Genomic DNA, 19,140 nt, shown 5'->3' with positions numbered 1-19,140 from the left:
GTCAATGATACCTGAGGAGATTCATCCTCCGAATGCCTTCCCTTGCTCCAAGAGTCTGTGTGTGTGTGTGTGGTGGGGTAAGAAGGATATACTTAATCACCTCTTCCTGAGTTCTTACTTCTACAAGTTGATTTTATTTTATAGACTCACTCCACTCGAGACTGTCTCTTTACCCCATCAAATCATACTGTGCTAAACACCAATTCTAGTATTTTATTTCCACCAGGTGTAACATGGACACAAGAATTTTGGCTGGCATTTAGGTAGAAAAAGGTGTACAATGCAGAACAGTAACAGACACAATCACCAGTCTTCTTTGTCCCTTGCATCATTTTTTCTATGTGCCCATCATTTTCCACCTGCAAGAATCTTAACGTACCTTCCATTTTAAAAACGGTGAACAAATTTTGCTTTCTGTCTGTCCCATCCCAGCTTAGCTCTACTAACTTTATGGAATGAGCTGTTTGAGTGTAAATTTGCAGTGTTGTTTGACCTTTTTTCCCCTCTGTGCTCAAAGTATTGAGAGGGCAAATATTTGCCTTAATCTCTTAAAGATGTCAAATCATTTTCTGGTCACTAGTTCCACTTTCCTTGCCTCATCCAGAGGGAAATGGTAGGGTCCAGTTGAAACACTTCAGGTGTTTGTCCTTTGAAAAACTGGGTAGATCACTTCATATTTAGGGAATAAGGTAAGCATTATCTTGTGTTGAAGTTACATATACTTCTATACAAAAACATATACACATATTTATTATATATACATATGTACGTGTGTAAATATATTTATGTACATCTATTTGTATATTTAGATATTAAAATAGTATTTTAATTTTAATTATTAAATTAAAATTAAATATTAAAATGTTAAAAATAGTATTTTAAACATTAGAAATTAAAATTAAATCAGTAAGAATTGAGCAAATCCTGAAATTTAAAACAAACCAAAACAATAAATTGAACTGTGTCTTATAGATATAATAAAACCACCCTGAATGGAGAAAAGCCAGAACTAATCTAAATAACTTTTTCAGTACTATGTGCCTGGAGGCATTGATACCTGGTAGCAATAAGCTTATCTAGAGACCAGATTTGGTTTCTTAATTGTCCTCTCTAAAAAGAACCAAAGCCCCTTGGAGGAATGGCTGATTGTAAGGCTGATGCTGGAAAAATCCAAGATAGCCTGGAACATCTTTTGCTAGAAAGGAAGCAAGTGCTCAAAAACAAAATGATGGTGACATGTCAGAAGGACATAAGAACCAGGTTGAAGGAGCTTCCACTGGCTAATGTAGGACAATTTGAGCACCAAAATTATCATCCCCAATGATGGGAAAAACTGGCTTTGTGTTCTTCCTAATGAGGTTCCCTGAGAAAGTATTAATGTCACTAATGAAGCATTCTTGCCAAAAATTCAGAACCTAGGTCAAATCATGTGGAAACAGCAAATAATCTTAAATTGAGGAATATTCTATAGCATAACTATTCTCTGCACTTCAAAAGTAATAGTGTTTTATATGACAAAGACAATAACATGCACATGGAAAGATGCTCAATATCACTAATCATTAGAAAAATGCACATAAAAATGGAGATTCCTCAAGAAATTAGGAGTAGAACTACCATATGATCCAACAATCGCATTTCTGGGTATATATCCAAAAGATTTGAAAGCAGAGTCTTGAAGAGATATTATTTGCACACCACATTTATAATAACACATTCACAATAGTTGAAAGGTGGAAACAACTCAATATCCATCAGTAGATGAATGGATAAACAAAATATGATGTAGACATACAATAGAATATTATTCAGCCATACAAAAAAAGAAAATCCTGTCACATGTTACAACATAGATGAACCTTGAAGACATTATGCTACGTAAAATAAGCCAGTCAAAAAAAAAGAATACTATATGATTTCTCTATATGAGGTATCTAAAATAGTCACATTTGTAACAGAAAGTAGAACGGTGATGGTCAGGTGTTTGGGGCAGTCGGAAAGGGGTGTTGTTCAATTAGTATATAGTTTAAAGATTATAAGATGAAAAAGTTTTAGAGAATGGTTCAACAACAATGTGAATATACTTAACATTACTGAACTGTACACTTAAAATAGGTTAAGATAGTAAATTTTACGTTATGTGTTTTTATCCCACACAAACACAGAAAATGAAAAAAAGATATAAGGACAGGTAAGAAAAACTGAGAGACAAGGCAGTTAAATTCACTGCATAATCTTGGATTTGATGCTACACTTCAAGAGACAGTTATAAGAGACATTATTAACCCAACTGGAAAAAAAATTGAATAAGGTTTGTTTATTAGATAATAGTATTAATGTTGAATTTCCAGATATTGATAACAATAGTGAGGTTATGTAGATGAATATCCTTGTTCTTTGGAAGTCACATTTAGGAAGTTTTAGGGATAAAGGGATATGATATTTCAATTTAGTCTTAAATGGTTCAAGAAAAGACATGTGTATTGGGAGTGTGTGGGTATGTTTATGAGAGAAAAAAAAGTGTCTCAATGTGAAATTGGTGAAACTTGGTAAAGGATATACAAAATTCTTTGTAGTATTTTTGCAACTTTTCTATAGGAATGAAATTATTTCAAAATAAAAATTAAAAATATTAAATCAACAAAATATGGTAAATTGATAAATCTTCAAAGTTTTAAAATTTAACATATTTTATATATCACCATACATAAACCAAATAAATCTAATTAATTAGCTACATACAATATCAAATAACCGATTAGCAAGCCTGTGTATATGGGTGTGAAAACTCTTTGTACCTAGCTCTGATTCTTATAATCTGCTTCTTATTTAAATAGAGAAAAGATGAATTTGTTAATTGCAGTTCTTCATGTAAACAGTCAGACATTTGGGCAAATTGACATGAAAACACATATTAAGAGAGAACTATTAAAATTCCCTTGCCTGGACACAACATGTAGATTGCCTTAAATACCTCTGTGAATTTAACAATGAAGGAGAACTTCTGATATAGGAAAAAGTGATTGGGTTACAAGAATTTTAGTTTCTAAATGAATTTTAATCACCAACTGGCAAAATGGCATTTGTTTATAATAAGCTTTTATATTTTTTTCAGAAAAACTGAAAATACTATGTCTGGGGTTGGGAAAGTCCCTGTCCCTTACTGGGAAATTTTTCTAATAGAATATATACCTCACAGGAAGGAAAAAAATAGAGTATTTGAATATAGCCTAGTGATTTATTGGCACATTAATTTGTTTTGCTTTCCTTGCTACAGAAGTTGGGCCCGGGATGAGGGGAGGGAGGAGTGAGGAGAGAGAGGGGGAGATGGAGGGGAGGCGAGGGGAGAGGGAATGGGGAGAGAGGAGTGATAAAGGACAGTTGGAAGAGGGGTGCCTGGGTGGCTCAGTTGTTAAGCATCATCTGCCTTTGGCTCAGGTCATGATCCCAGGGTTCTGGGATGGAGCCCCGCACTGGGTTCCTTGCTGGGGGTGGGGGGGGGGGGGGGGGCAGGCAGGAAGCCTGCTTCTCCCTCTCCCCCTGCTTGTGTTCCCTCTCTCTGTCAAATAAATAAAATCTTAAAAAAGAAAAAAGGAGAGTTGGAAGAAAGGCAGTCAGGGACACCCCCCCACCCTCACACCCCTGCCCAAAAGGAAACCACCCTTAAAAGGATTTTACACCACCCTGGAAGGACCCTCCATCCTTTCCCAGGTGACAAAAACCTGATCAGATGACAGAGCCTTGGATGGAGGGCTAATCAGATTAAAACAGCCTGCCAACAAGCTCATAAAAACCCTAGATCTAAACCACCAAATCGTCAGCGCTCTCAGGTCCTCTCCCTGGTTGGGAGCTTTGTACAGTCACTCAATAAACTTTGTTTACTATCACTCAATAAACCTTGCTTTGCTGCCCACAACCCTGTCTGGTCTGTTCATTCTTCAAAGTGGCACGACCAAGAACCACCAAAGGAAAAGAAATCCCGGTAACAGGAGAGGAGGGGGGAGGGAATGAGAAGGGGGAGGGAAGGCAAATGAAGGCAAGAGGAAGGGGGCAGAGGTACAGGCAGGGAAGGGAGGAATAGGGGAGAAAGCAAGGGGAAAGAGCAGGGGAAAATTTTCAGTGTGTGTGTGTTCTGTTCTTTGTATTTTTCTCTACCCATATAAATAAGATTCTGCCTTCTTTGGCTTCAGAATAGAAATTGCTTGGTGAGAACATCCTGACGTGGCTTTTAAAAAAGATTATTACTTTATATGGGTTATCCCCACGAGGAAGGGGAAAGAGTGTTTGGGTGGGCAGGGCGGTGGGGCAGGGAAAAGGAGAGAGGCAGAAGAGATGAGAGAGAAGGAAGCTAATAGATTCATTTTAGGGTATTTTGTTGTGCTTAGAACGTCCAGGAAAGGAGAGTCCCAATAAGGACTCAAATTAAATCTCCCTCTACAGAGGTGACGACTGAAGTCCTAAAACACTGTTATTTAATTTACAAAATAGAGTAATTAGAAAGTTTCTGCATACTGTAGAAAAGAAAAAAAAATTCCTCTACCCTTCTGAGTTCGTAGGTAGGAGCCCTATAATAAAGGACAGCTTAACAAGAGGAAAACAAGTTTATTAATGTGACTATCTCATGTATCCATGGGAGGTACCCACGGAAAAATGAGTAAGTCCCATAGGTGGCTTAGATTCAGACTTAAATACCATCTTAAAAGGAAAAGGGGAAGGGAGATGTAGGCCTCTTCAAGGGGAGTAAATGACTATTAGGAAGGATGGATGGGCCCTTAGAGTATAGGTAAGAGACATGATAGTTGGTGACAAAGTTGGTCTGGGTGTGGTGTTGGGTGAGGTCGTGACTTCTAGTCCCCTCCCTGTGACAACAGTCAATCTCCCATCATTGAGGAGACTCCCAGGGAGGGGATTGGTAACTGAATTCCTTTTGAAGGATCTGTCTTCAGGCTGATAGAGTTCAGAGAGATCCTCTCCCTGACCTTGCTGTTTAAGTTCCTACAGCTCAAGATAATCAATATACCACAGCGACATATGTTATGGTGGCAGGTTCTGAATTCCTGCAGTCATATTTTGGAAGGGCGCATTCCGCTCTCCTTCAACGCCCAAATTTGTGAGTGCAGCTTTTTATCAGTTCTTCCCCAACTTGCTCCCTGAGGTTGAGGTTTTCTTTCACTTCTCAGAACACTTTAATTAATATAAGACCTGGATTGGCCAGGGAGCAGCTCTGTGTTCAGTCTCATCACCCATTTCTACTCATGGATCATTTAGCATTAGAGTGTTATAGTTGGATGTGTAGCCTAAGATTCTTACAGAAACAATTTGCTGCGCTGAATTTAATTTGGTAAATAATAACAGCAAACACCCATTGAAGTCTGCTATTTGCCTGGCACTGATTTGGCCATGGTAAATAAGTCCTGAAAAATAAGGAAAATTTAAGGATTACCTCTGAGGCGGAAGAGCAAGTTTCTTGCCTCACAGAGTCCAAGAATGAATCTTGAGGACAAAGAAGAGTGAGTAAAGGGATAGAAGTTTATTAAGTAAGGATACAGACAGAAAGCTCTCAGGAGTGAGAGGGGTCCCTACAAGGTTGCCGACGTGGGCCTCCACTGACAGTCTTTCATTTAGAACTGACCAGGGAGCTTGTTGCTTTATCATTCTTGTGATGTCTTGGCTGGAGTAAGGACTGGTGATTACATCTTTAATGGCTTACTTCTTTTTTAGGGTCTGATTATCCTTTGTTGGGCGCAGGTGATTATCATAAAAAAGACACTCCCCCGACACGCCTAGGGTAGGGTGGTCTGGCTTGTTCCCTTATCTCTGGTTTCCTTACATTTCCATATTTTTCGGATTTTTGTGAGCCTGATCATGGAGCCCCCTATCTACTGCTCCCTACCTAGCCCCACCTGTTCTTTACTCACCCGTAGGAAGAAAAGAACTTCCCTTGTATCCCTAATCATCAATTTTGATGGAAGAAATGGAATCATTTTTTTAAAAAAGTGACTAATTTAACAGATACTTATTTAGCTCCATTTTATGGACAAAGTGCTAAGGAGGGTAAAATCAAAGTCTCTACCTTTTAGATATTTATCATGTTGTAGGCAAGATGATATATATGGAAATTTATAGACAACCGAATTAATTCAACAGTTTATCCTAACAACAACATTATTTCTTCCTCTTCTTTCCAAAAAAAGAAGAAATGGAAGCTCAATCTATTCTCTTTTCCCTCCCAGCTGGCCCTTCAGTGGACCTGGTTTTATCACTCCCTCCATGGCTTGATATTTTACATTTCCTTTTTATTTTGGGGGCGGGATATCCCTGGCATTTAGCTTTGTACCTGATGCAAAGAATATGCTTAATAATATTTTTCTTTTTTACTGAATGAAGTGTTAAAAACAAGATAATAGACCCATAATGTAGTCCCTTATGCTAAGCCCCACACTACCAAATGGCGACCTAATTATATTATAGTTTTGCCCCCCCCATGGAATCTTAAACCACTCCATCAGGAATTATCTGATCAGCAGTAATAAGGTAATCCACCTGAAAACCCATGCCATGCCCTAAGGGAAAGTGACCCTGCCATAACTAATCTGCTTTTTTAATCTAGTATAACATCTTTGTTCCAACATCCTTCTTCCTGTGAGTCTTTCATTTTGTACAGCTCCTAGGAGCTCCTCTCTGCTAGGTTAGGTGCTTCCTGATTCATGAACTGTTGAGTAAAGCCAGTAAGATCTTTAAAATGTACTTAGTTGAAGTTTGCTTTTTAGCAGAAGGAAACTAAAGAAAATTACAAAACATAAGTAATAGGAATGTAGCTTAGAGCTCTAAGTTCTTTAACAGTGGTGTTAAAAAGGCAAAATTCAACAGAGTAAATTTGAAGATCTGATTAGATTTATTAAAGGATTCATGAATTGGGCAGCCCATCATCTAGCAAGTAGAGGGGAGTTTTAGGGGTTATACAAAATGGAATTTTTATTGGAAGGAGGATGGGGCAAGTCTTTTCTTTACTAGCAAAAGAAAAGAAAAGATTGTGTCAGGCAAGACCACTTTCGCCTGTGGGGAAGGGCGGGGGATCTTATCATAAGGCAGATTAATATTTTGTTGGGATGGTTTCTAACACTACTATCAGAAGATTTTAGAAAAACCAATGTGCAAATAAGACCTTGATAGGTCAATCTGTAGCTCTATTTCTATCTCTGTATCCACAGTCAGTAGTTAAAGGAGTGTGATTCTTCACCAAAAATGACACATACTCCAGGCCAGGCTCACTTCCTGGATATTGGAATCAGTCAGATCTTCCAAAGTTCTTACAGCCCAAGAAGTAAATAAAACAGAAAAAAAAAAGCAAATTTTGAGACACCCAGACCGGATTCAAAGTTTTACTCTCAACTTAATAAGGATACATTACTCACTTTGTAGGATTATTGTAAAAGTAGGATTGATGAAATGAAATATATTTTCTTTTCTTTGTTCAGTTACTTGTATTAAATTAATTTCATGTGTCTTATACCCGTCTTTTGGAGACTGGAGGGTAATACTTTTTGTCTGATTAATTTTGGGGGAAAGAAGAATGTGTCACTTACTTGTCTTGGTATTCTAGCTTTCTACATGCATTGCTTTATATTTTAGTAATTTTGTGAGAAAGGCAATTTTAGGTCCATTTGATAGATGGGATACTGAGCTTCAAAGAGGGTTAGGTGAATTGTCTTGAGTTATACAGTGAACACATGATAGAGATGATTAAATCAAATAATGCTTTACCTGGTATGTTTTGGATGCTCAAAAAGGCATAGGCATGCGTACAGAATAGATTCACTTATTCAGGCCCAGACTCTATCTTTGTTTTTTCATTTTAAAAAATTTTAATCTCAGTATGGTTAACATACAGTGTTATCTTAGTTTCAGGTGCACAATATAGTGATTCAACAGTTCTATACATGACTCAGTGCTCATCATGGTAACTGTACTCTTAATCCCCTTCACCTATTCCACCCATGCCCTTCCCCACCTCCCCTCTGCTAACCATCAGTTCGTTCTCTACAGTTAAGAGTGTTTTGGGGGCGCCTGGATGGCTCAGTCATCAAGCATCCAGCTCTTGATCTCAGCTCAGGTCTTGATCTCAGGGTTGAGAGTTCAAGCCCTGTGCTGAGCTCCATACTGGGTGTGGAGTCTCCTTTAAAAAAAAAAAAAAAGTGTTTTTGGTTTGTCTCCTTTTTTTCTTCCTTTTTCCTTTTTTTCTTTTTTAGAGATAGAGTGTGCATTCGATGGGGTGGGGGGATTGGGGGGTCAGAAGCAGAGGGAGAGAGAATCTTAAGATGGCTCTATGCCCAGTGCAGAGCCCAACAGAAGAGCCAAAATCAAGAGTCAGATGCTTAACTGACAGAACCACCCAGGGGCCCTTATTTGTTTTGTTTCTTAGATTGCACATATGAGTGAGATCATATGGTATCTGTCTTTCTCTGACTGGTTATTTTACTTTGCTGCTTAGGGGACAGCGCACTAAAGGAGCCCAACCTGTTTGAATAGAGAATAAGAGCAGCATTTTGCTTAGATGTTTGTCAGTGACTGGAGATTTACTATCAGTTTAGAAAGAGGGGAGGAACTAAAGTTAGCTCACAAATTCCCCACCGGGTGGAGTCTGAGCAGAAGTGCCCTGAATTTCTCACCCTGAGTTCTGACCTGTAAGTTTTCAAGGAAATCTTGAGAGATTTTTCCTTTCTTTCTTTCTTTTTTGTTTTTTAATAGGAGGCTGGGAGCTGTGGACCCCATCGTCGGAATCCTAGCTGGTAAGCACAGAGACGCTGATAATACACTCTGTACTCAAATACATAGTGATTTTTCCAAAGGAAAATTCTCTCTGTTAGAATCCTTGTTAAAATGTTTTAGAGGTTTCTTTTGCCAATTTCTTCTCTTTTTATTTCTCCAAATTATCTTCATAGAAATGGCACAACCATCTAATGTGCAAGTACTCACACTTTAAAACGTTGGGTTAAATGGAAATCTTTACCAATGTATTGCTGTCAATAGTACTATACAATTCATTTAGTGAAAGATGATTACATTTGACTAATTGAAGTTAATTTTGTAGTTACTTGAGTTTAAATGGTACGATTAGATAAAAATTGAGATATTTAAATAAGTATTAGGTCCTATGTTTTCTGGTAATTCTAGTTGTCTTATGGTGCTATTAGTCATATTCAGTATTTATTTGGAGAAGTGAAAATGTCTATTTCATGAGCCGGGTTTCTTCCCCTTTCATTTTAGGAAATAGTTGCCTAAGAATGGAGAGTTAATACACTTTTATTTCATAGCTGAAAAAAGTTTTTCTTTTCTGCTTTTATTTTGAGTAGGGTGGGGTGTTTTTTAGGTAGTAACAGAGCAAATGGGTTGCTCTTATTAATGTGATGCTCAGCATGTAATTCATAGAATCCTTGACATGAAATACACAGTGCGACAGTGAACAATGATACATTTAAAGAATACTGCTCTGTGCTCGTGTATTAAATAACATTTTCTTTCTCATTGAAAAGCTCTGTACTTTATAATTTGCTTTGCTGGTTTCTAAACTTTGAACTCGTGTGTAATTTGCTCATTTCAGGCATTAAACCTGAAACTGTGCAAAGATTAACCACTGAGTAGTCATAGTCGTTTATTTAACTATTTAACCTTAGACACATAGGTGACTAGAAGATCCTTAATTCCATGACTCCATGAAAACAAGCAGTTTTTTATAAAAGTTTTAGCTTTAAAGTTATAGCTGCCTGATAAAATTGACAGAACACAATTTACAAAATTTCAAAAGCTAAATTGAGGGTAAAATGGCAATTTCCATCATAAGGTATTACTATTAAAAAAAAGATTTATGAGCATATCTTTTATCTCTTTATAAAGGAATTTACCTAACTAATTTCATTTGATCCTAACCATGAACCTCTGAAGAAAGTAAAACTTAAATTATTAGTTTTATATAACATTGCAGCACAGAAAAGTTAGGTGGCTTTCCTAAGAACAAGTGTGTATGTATACATGCCTTCTTAAGACAATCAAAATTAAATGTGTGAACTGTAAAATTTGGATTTTTTTTAACTTGGGTTGATTTCTTTTATTATGTCAAAGTAAGAGCATGTCAATCTATTTGCAAATGGTAAACCTACAGGAGGCACAAAATTGTGGCTTGTGAAGCACTGATTGCCTTGCTGACAGGGCAAGTACAGAATGAAACAGCTATTATTCTGAGTTAATAAATTGTTTCCTTGGAGTGAGGGTACTCTGGTATTGGCCACTGCGGATTCTGGTGTTAGCAGTACATTTTGGCAGGTGAGACCAGGTGTGTTCTCCCTGAAACCCAATTTCACCAGCAGGTGTTTCACTCTCGGTGCAGGTGAGGTTGTGACATCTGGGCTGTGATAGGCCCAGAAGTGGGAGTAGCCTCTTTAACCTCTGCCTGGCTGGGACTGGATTGGAAGGACTGATTAGAAAGAGTAGTAGATTCATTGCCTCCTGTATTTTGCAGATGGAGTACAAGGCTGAAAAAAAGAATGAAATTGGGGAAAAAAAGAGAATGAGCCAAAGAAACATTTTTTTTTTAAGATTTTATTTATTTATTTGACAAAGAGACACAGTGAGAGAGGGAACACAGCAGGGCGAGTGGGAGAGGGAGAAGCAGGCTTCCCGCGGAGCAGGGAGCCAAATGTGGGGCTCCATCCCAGGACCCTGGGATCATGACCTGAGCCGAAGGCAGACGCTTAACGACTGAGCCACCCAGGCGCCCCAAAGAAGCATTTTTTAAAAATCATAAAGTAAGATACAAGGAAAAATAAATAAGAGGGCCAGGAATTCTGCTGCTCTGTGCATTCTATCCACATGCCATGCCAAAGACAAGCATGGCTGACTCTGTTCCTCAGGTGAGGTACAGTCCCAAACAGTGGACTCTTATTATCCCAGAGTTTGATCTGGAAGTAGAAAGAAAATTATTCTGATCCCTCAAGATTGTTAAAAGGATTAAATAAGAAACAAACATAAAAAGGCTAATGAATTAACATGAATATCTTTTTGTTTTTTTAAGATTTTATTTATTTATTTGAGAGAGAGAATGAGAGAGAGCATGAGAGGGGGGAGGGTCAGAGGAAGAAACAGACTCCCTGCTGAGCAGGGAGCCTGCCATGGGACTCGATCCTGGGACTCCAAGATGAATACCTGAGCCGAAGACAGTCGTTTAACCAACTGAGCCACCCAGGCATCCCCGAATATCTTTTTTTTAAATAAAGAAAGTTGGATTTTACTGGGAATATGATGGTAGCAAACTCATCTGTATATTTAGGTAACCTATTCAGAGTTTACAGTCAAGCCCCAAAGAACCCTCAAAGTTCTGACTCTCCAAAGAAATTCCTAGATAAAAGGCAAGACTTTTGAAAATGTTTCTCTAATTAATTTCCACGTGGTTAGAGTAAGAAGGGCATCGCTCTATGAATAGTCATTAATCATGTGAAATAATTCAAGCTGTTTTGTGCATTCTTATTAAATTGCTGTTTTAGGGGAATGCTCTATGTAAAAGCCACTGCTTGGGAATGGAATTGCTACAAAGATAAACAAGATTCAGGCCTCCAGGTAGAATATGTATAGTTGAGTAGGGGGGGTAGCCCGGCAACTCAATCAAGCCCCCATAAGTAATGTGTTCATAGTAAAAACACACTTGATAGGAAGAAAACAGCTCATGAGGTTCTCAGGACAGCCAATTCTCTAGGTGACCTTCCAGGACATACACATAGTGTGTTGCATGGAAGGATTCAATGACTCTCCAGGCTGGTTTGTCCTGTCACTTTTCAGGAGACATAGCTGTTCCATCCCCTACCATTGCATAACTAAGTTGATTCTTATTTGCTTCTGAAATCACTTCATATTTTAACAAGCAGTTGTTCTGTTTGACTTTGAAAAAAATGAGTCACTCATGGCAATACTCCTTCTAGACCCAACCATCTTATTATTGATTTCTATGATTTTTAAAAAATTTTGCTCCTGTTTCCAACTGAATGAATAACTGCATCTCATAGCTCAGATTCCTGAAAGAACTTGATGAGATGTTCAGCTAAACACCATCATGACTGTTTGGCTAAAGTAGTCACAGCAAGTCACTGTCTAACAAAACAGTGCATTGTATCCAGTGAGTCAAGTGTCTAACAGAGGTCTAGTCAATTGTGACCAGGATAATGTCAAGTGGTAGAGACACTGTCATCTCTATTCTAAAAGCAGGTTATTTCATCACAAGGCAATAGGTGGGAACCCATGCAGATTCAAGTTGTAAGCGTGGCAACATATTTCAGCTTTCCCAACCACAGAGGCATCTAAATAAATAGAGTATCTGGAGGATGCCTTACTTACGAATAAAGAAAGGTGTGCTCTTAAGTGTTACGGGTATCCAGAGGAGGAAAAACTACTTTCAGTTGAGACAAAATGACAGGCCTCGTGGGAGAAAAAAAAAAGTAGCCTTTGAACTAGGACTTGAAGGTGACTCGGATGTGAATATGTAGAAAGGGAAGTGGAACATTTTAGGCAAAGGGAATGACATGAGATAAATCACAGAGATAGAAAATTTCATGAAAAAGACAAATAATTTAGTATGGTCAGATATTGAAGGAACTATCAACACCAGTGTTGAAATCATTGACTTTTGTACAAAAGCATGGATTAGAGCAATTGGCAGCTGTTATTGGCATCAAAGCTAAAAACATGTTCAAATCAAGCTCAGTACCCTTATTTAAGAATATACGGAATAACTTACCAGGGGAGACCACTGGCCATTGAGAAAGGAAGAGGTCAAATAAATAAGAAGAATTCCAGTTTAGAAACTAGGAAGTGTGCTTGTTTTACTGGCATTGTATAACATTCAGACATGCAACTCTTCATCGCCTAACACTGGGTGTGTTGGTTGGGGTGGTAGAAAAGAGGGGAGGGTGGTGAGTAGAAGACAGATGATTGAGATTTGAGAGCCTCATCTCTGTTAGTTTTAGTTGGTTCTTAGGATTTCTAGACTTTAAGTATATGAGTTGAAAAATACCAAGCTTATATCTTGTGATCTAATTTTCTTCTGAGCTACAGACCCAAACATCCAATAGCCAGTTAGTTATTTCTACCTGAAACTTCATGTGTCCTAAATAGAACTTTGATTTCCCTCTTCAAAGTTTTTCTTCCCTAGGTATTTCTTATTTCACCACTTGTAACATATTTGCTCAGATCCCTCACCAGAGAAAATCTATCTGCCTTTCCTCCAAAATATGGAATGAATCCACACACTTCTCTGCTTTTCTCCTCATCACATTTAATCCACCATCATTTTCCCCTGAACTACTAAAATAGCCTGAATCTGCCTCTCTTTTTCAACTCCTAACTCCTCAGAGAGCAGAAAAAGTGATTTTTATTTCATGCAAAATTATATCACTTTCCTACTCAGGACTCTCCAGCAATTTCCCATTATATTGAGAAAAATATCCAGATTCCTTTCTGGCTTCAGAGTTCTTAATAATTAACTTCTGCCTCTGCCTTCTTTCCTTCATAGTGTCTCCTTCTCCCTTACTTACTTAGTGTATTAGCTGAACAGGCCAAGCCTGTCCCCACCACAGGATCTTTGTACTTTCTGTCATCTTTTTTAGTTCTTGGTCTTCATGTGTTTGATTCCATATCAATGCACATAGATCCCTGCCTCAAAGAGATACACTTGACCTTTCCCCTGAGGAAGTTATTCCATACCCTAGTAACTCTCTGTCCCATTACTCTGCTTTTTTTATTCATAGCTCTTGAAACTCTCTGAAATTACATTATTTAATTATATTTTTCATTCTCCACTAAAAAGTAAACTCTAAAAATGTATTACTTATGCACCATCTTTTACAGTGCTCTTTCATCAGTGCTTTGAGCTACATGGTTGGTGCTCCACAAGTGCTCCTTGAAAGATAAATGAATGGAGGAATGCATAAGTGGAGGCACAAAAGTAGAAGTCTGTAAATCAAGCTACCTGAGAATTTTTTTTTTCTCTATTACTATTCTTGCTCAATTTCAAAAAAGCTAAAACTTGGGGAAATATAAATAAGTCAACATAAAGAAAGTTTGGGTAAAGTTTAAGAATATGTAGTTAAATTTCTGTTGTTTCTCCCCACCCCGCAGAAAATTAAGCTTTCTTTCCAAAATTGTGAGAAATTTTAAATGATGATTAAACAGAGCAAAATGTAGTTTCAGAAAATATCACAGGGTTCTGCTTTGTTCTAAGATGGAATATATAGTCTTGAAAGAGAAGTTTCTCTTTATCTGTAACAGGAAGGGCTCTTTGGTCTTCATATGGCAAAAATTATTAACATTATTTAAGGTAAAGTTATCTTTTTCATCAATATTGTTTTCATTCACAATAAAGAATTTGTTACGGTTCTATTGTATATATATGTCCCTAATTTTAAAACTATGATCCAAGAACCATTGGGAGTAAAATAGTGGGAGTGGTATTGGGAGAAGGACAAGCTAGGTGGGGCACTGTTTCTCAACAGTTTTCACAAAAGCATCTTTACTTACCCCCAGTAAGACATGTAGAGGAAAAGGTGATGAACTTATGTATGTTTGAAAGTCACTAATTTGGTTCATTTTCCAGAAAATAAAAATGGAAAGAGCTAACATTTATTAAGACCTTACTCCTTACCACCATTACCTAAATTTATTCCTTTCAACTTCCCTAAGTTATTATCATTTTCTTTATTTCACACATGAGAAAAACTCACATGAGGTTTAATGCTGTTTGGTCAATTATATTATTTCTGAGGTTGGGAAGAAGAGAATCCTACTTAAGCCAAAAGGATTGGCTAATTTTCTACAGAAAAAAAAATGATGGTGGCTAAATGATTTTTAATTATTCACTTTCATTTTTAGAGAAGCAACTTGTAATGGAGCCTTCCCCTTTTGAGTTACCAGCTGACACAGTACAACGCATTGCATCAGAACTTCGATGCCACCCGACAGATGAGAGGGTCGCCCTCCGCCTTGATGAGGAAGATGAGCTGAGGAACTTCAAGGAGCATTTTCATATCCCCAAAATGCAGGATCTACCTGTAGGTAAGAACACTGAAAAGGATTTTATTTTTCTTAATTAATTTATTAATTTATTTTTGCTACTGCATGTGTTTATCATAAATCTTTGAAATCATTGTTCTGGGGCGCCTGGGTGGCTCAGTTGGTTAAGCGACTGCCTTCGGCTCAGGTCATGATCCTGGAGTCCCGGGATCGAGTCCCGCATCGGGCTCCCTACTCAGCAGGGAGTCTGCTTCTCCCTCTGACCCTCTTCCTTCTCATGCTCTCTATCTCTCATTCTCTCTCTCTCAAATAAATAAATAAAATCTTAAAAAAAAAAAAGAAATCATTGTTCTGTTATATAATAGAACTATTGTAATTATGTCTGAAAAACAGCAAGTTCCTGGTGCTACTAAATCAACCTGTCAGCCTACCTAAGCCTCAGATTCTTTATGTTCCTTTTCTTCTTAATAAAATACTTAACAGGGTTTTTATACTATCATCTACTTCTCTGAACAATGGAGTGACTGATTGAAAATTATAGGCAGACGCATTTACTTGTTCTCTAAGCACTTAGAGCACAAAACAATTTCTTTTCAATACAGTATTAGAATATCTCTTATTTTGTGGCACCTAGTTTATGATAACGTGATATTTGTCTTAGAGGAAATATTATTTTGGGATTTGAGTATATTAAGATACTATGTGAATAACCATCTTTGTGTACTGTAAACATGGCATGTGTAAGACTTACCAAAATTAAAAAAAAAAAAGAAAAGAAACATTATCAATGACTAAGAAATGCAATACTGCATTTTTTTTTTTTTAAATAATATGGTAAGCTGATTCTGCTCTTAGTTTGGGGGATATCTTATTTAAAAAAAATAGGTAGCACAAATGTAAAAATATGACTTTTTAAAATACGTGACTTTGCTCCATTTTACATCAGTGAAAAAGACTACCAGGTTGAATAGAATTGATCAGCCAAAATGATTTTTGGATACTTGATAATACAGTTTGATTTTCAGTTTTCTTTAGATTAAATGAGGCAGAATTTTGGATACTCATAATTCAAAAGCATCAGCTAATATGATTTTAGAATGAGATTGGGTCACATAGCTATCTTATTTGGCATATATGTTATTATATAACCCAGGAAGCACCCTGTGAAATTACAGAACGATAAAATAAGAGAAAACCCTTTATCCAACTTAAGGTTGCTTAATATCAGTTGAGGTAGACACTGATATAAACTACAGCTCAAGGAATAAAATGGGGTAAGTGAAGGGAACTGATATCACAGAAAAAAAATCTAGGTCTTTCTAGAATCTAGAATGAAAGGGCACTTTGATTTAAATCTTAAGGGATACAAAGAATTTTGTGAATGAAAAATGAGGAAGGTAAGTCTAGGGATATTCTTTCAGTGAGGTGGAGAAGGTTGCCTGGTGACGGTTGGCACACAGGGTGGAAGTCCCCTCAAATCCCCATGACCCACCTGAGACAAGTCTCCCCTGGTGACCCAGCCCCAAGGTGCTCTCCAGCCCATGGGCTGCCTGGGAGATTTGATGGGTTCCTAGGCTGGAGATGACGGCAGAAGCCTGGAGGACCACAGAACTTTAGGTGCCCTTCTGAACAGGCAGCAAGAACTATAAATCAAGAATTAGGGTTCTAGAACTTTATGACATTTATTGGAAGTTGTAATTTCCTCAAGATTTAAAAAGAATTATTTTATTCCTTTTCATGAGTGATAGGCAAAGCAGATATAGCAAAGTAAGCAAACAAAAATATTAACAAAACCTATCGCGTGAGGACAGATGATGGTATTACAGAGAGAAGGAAAAACATGGCAGCAGCACTGGCGGGGGAGAAAGTGGCCATGGTCTAGTGTGGCTGCCGCATGGGCTGTCTTGGGAAATGAGGCTAAATAATGGCCACATTAGATGCATATGTGAGCAATGACTACTTCCTGCACCTGAGAAGGGATGCATTAGGGAGTTTTGGTTGCATTGTCTGTCTTACCTTTTCTTAAGGTGCCTTTCTTCCATATAATACCATCAGAGATTTGAGGTAGAGCTCAGCCCTGAATTTCAAGACTGTTGAAATGAAGGGGTGCTCCGAAAGTTAAAACCCTACTTGATCACTTTTTCTGTTACTCAACCTAAGACTCAGTGACTAACATGACTTCATCCTCATGCTGAGTCAGTTTCGTTGCAACAAAATATTTACTAGTTACCTTTTCACATTCCTCTCTGTGCCTTGGAACTTGCTTTCTACCCATCTCTTCCAGCACAGTGAATGTGAAACACAATGAACAAAACTCACTGTGTTTGTCCTGGGAGGCACTGTGGTCTGAGATTGCTGTGACAGCCTGCTTTAACTCTATCTAGCTGGGTGAGTTTGAGAAGCAAGTAACCTCTCAGAGCCCATCGATATTCCTCCAAGTGGAAAAGACAAACACTGCTCCAAAATGTATAGGGACTTTCTCAGCATGAAAATGAGATCATGTTCAGTGAGCCTAAGACAGGGCCAGAATGTTAGTTTCCTTGCCCCCTTTAATACAGATTTTTAACTTCAATAGAGATTTTTAATATTGGCTCAATATAGGACTCTTCTACTAAGCTTTGAGATTAATCAGAACCCAGATAAAGATAGCATTATATATATAATCGCTTCATTAGACTGAAGAGTTGATTCTACTATCCTGACTATGGTTATAACATTTAATTAGATATTCAATAGGAAATAACATAAAAATTACAGTCTAGGATACATTCCTGATTCCTAAAGAAATGTAAAGAGAAGGAAAATGAATTGATTCAATAAGGAATCTGAACAATTTATTTGTTCAAAAAATACAGTTCTGAAATGATACAAAAATTGACCTTATTTACTCCAATCATTAACCCCAAGAGTTCTTCTAAATTCATTACTGTCAAAGTCTGTGGATTCCTGACCAGCCCAAAGAGGATCACCAGGGAATTTTCCAGAATGTGCAAGTTCTTGGGTCCCAAACCAGAATTATTAAATCAGTAATTCTGAGGGGACTCCACTTACCTGTTCTAGATCACTTAGGATGGTGCTACAGAGAGATGAATCTGTTAATTCTTATTCCCACTATACTCCCTCTAGATGCTTCTTACTTGTCAAGGGTTCATTCTTTCAACAAATATTTATTAAGCACTTACTCTGTTCAAGACACTATTCTTAAGAACAGTTTATCAGTGAACTAAAGAGCAAAGTTGTCACATCCCTGAGTTTTTATTCTAGTATAAGGAGACGGAAAATAAACTTAGAAACAAAATAAACAAACTTAGTGTGATAAATACTCTGTCTCAGGTGGTGCTCTTAAGTGTTGTGGCCTGCCAGGGTGCGAGTAACGTTCTTTTACCCAGGGCCATCTGGGAAGGAAATCCTGATGAAATGACACCTGAGCAGAGAAAAGAATGAAGTGAGGAAGTGAGCCTCATGATTACAGAGGTGAAGATGAGCCTGGGGGACAAAGTTCACTAGGCTCAGAGGCCGATAGTGTGCAAGTTTCCTCCTCCCCCTTTTTTTCTTTGACAAATAAGAATCCATCAAAAAACTAGTACTTCCCCTCTTAAAATCTTTCAAGAACATCTAAAAATTATATTGCCTCTCAAATTAATTTAAGAGACTAGCATAACACTGAGAACAAATGTTCTTTAGTAACTCTGAATAATGAAAAACAAAGCATAAATAAACAAGTTTTGAACAAATGAAAGGATCATGACTCCCAGTATAGGCTTTAAAAATTTCAAGGAAAGGCTGTAGGCACAGCTTGTGGGATTCTGGTATTCTGCCATTAAATATAATGTTTGCTCAGGATTTCTAAGAGAAAGTTTTATCAAAATAAGTTTTTTCTAATCTTCGACGGTTTTTGAGATGTTGCTAGAGAAAAGGGTCAAAAATATTTTTACTCAGCTGGTATTGCATTTATATTCAACATTATTCTGAAGACCATACCCCCAAAATAACACACACACACACACACACACACACGTGCATACTTGGCATGCACAAAGAAAAAGGAAGGAAGAAAGGAAGGAACATGCAAGACATAAATATTGGAAA

At 37.5% G+C, this 19,140-nt stretch overlaps 1 protein-coding gene across 6 annotated transcripts in view; it reads left to right on the top strand.

Annotated features, from left to right (window-relative positions):
- The window catches only part of KYNU (kynureninase), a 131,907-nt gene that overhangs the window by 8,038 nt on the left and 104,729 nt on the right, over positions 1 to 19,140 (top strand). For 2 of the 6 annotated variants that reach the window (XM_025856572.2, XM_025856564.2), the window contains 2 exons: positions 8,749 to 8,789; positions 14,911 to 15,093. In XM_025856572.2, coding sequence (XP_025712357.1) covers positions 14,925 to 15,093 — 169 coding nt within the window. In that variant the 5' untranslated portion in view covers positions 8,749 to 8,789; positions 14,911 to 14,924. The remainder of the gene's footprint in view (positions 1 to 8,748; positions 8,790 to 14,910; positions 15,094 to 19,140) is intronic. The other 4 variants (XM_025856558.2, XM_073884429.1, XM_025856552.2 and 1 more) reach the window with 2 other exon arrangements.

The sequence above is a fragment of the Callorhinus ursinus genome, unplaced genomic scaffold, assembly GCF_003265705.2.
Source record: "Callorhinus ursinus isolate GAN/ISIS: 27379988/994484 unplaced genomic scaffold, GSC_fseal_2.0 scaffold2, whole genome shotgun sequence".
In the NCBI taxonomy this organism is placed as follows: domain Eukaryota; kingdom Metazoa; phylum Chordata; class Mammalia; order Carnivora; family Otariidae; genus Callorhinus; species Callorhinus ursinus.
Note: the sequence above shows the minus strand (reverse complement) of the source record. Positions and strands in the feature narration are given on the sequence as shown.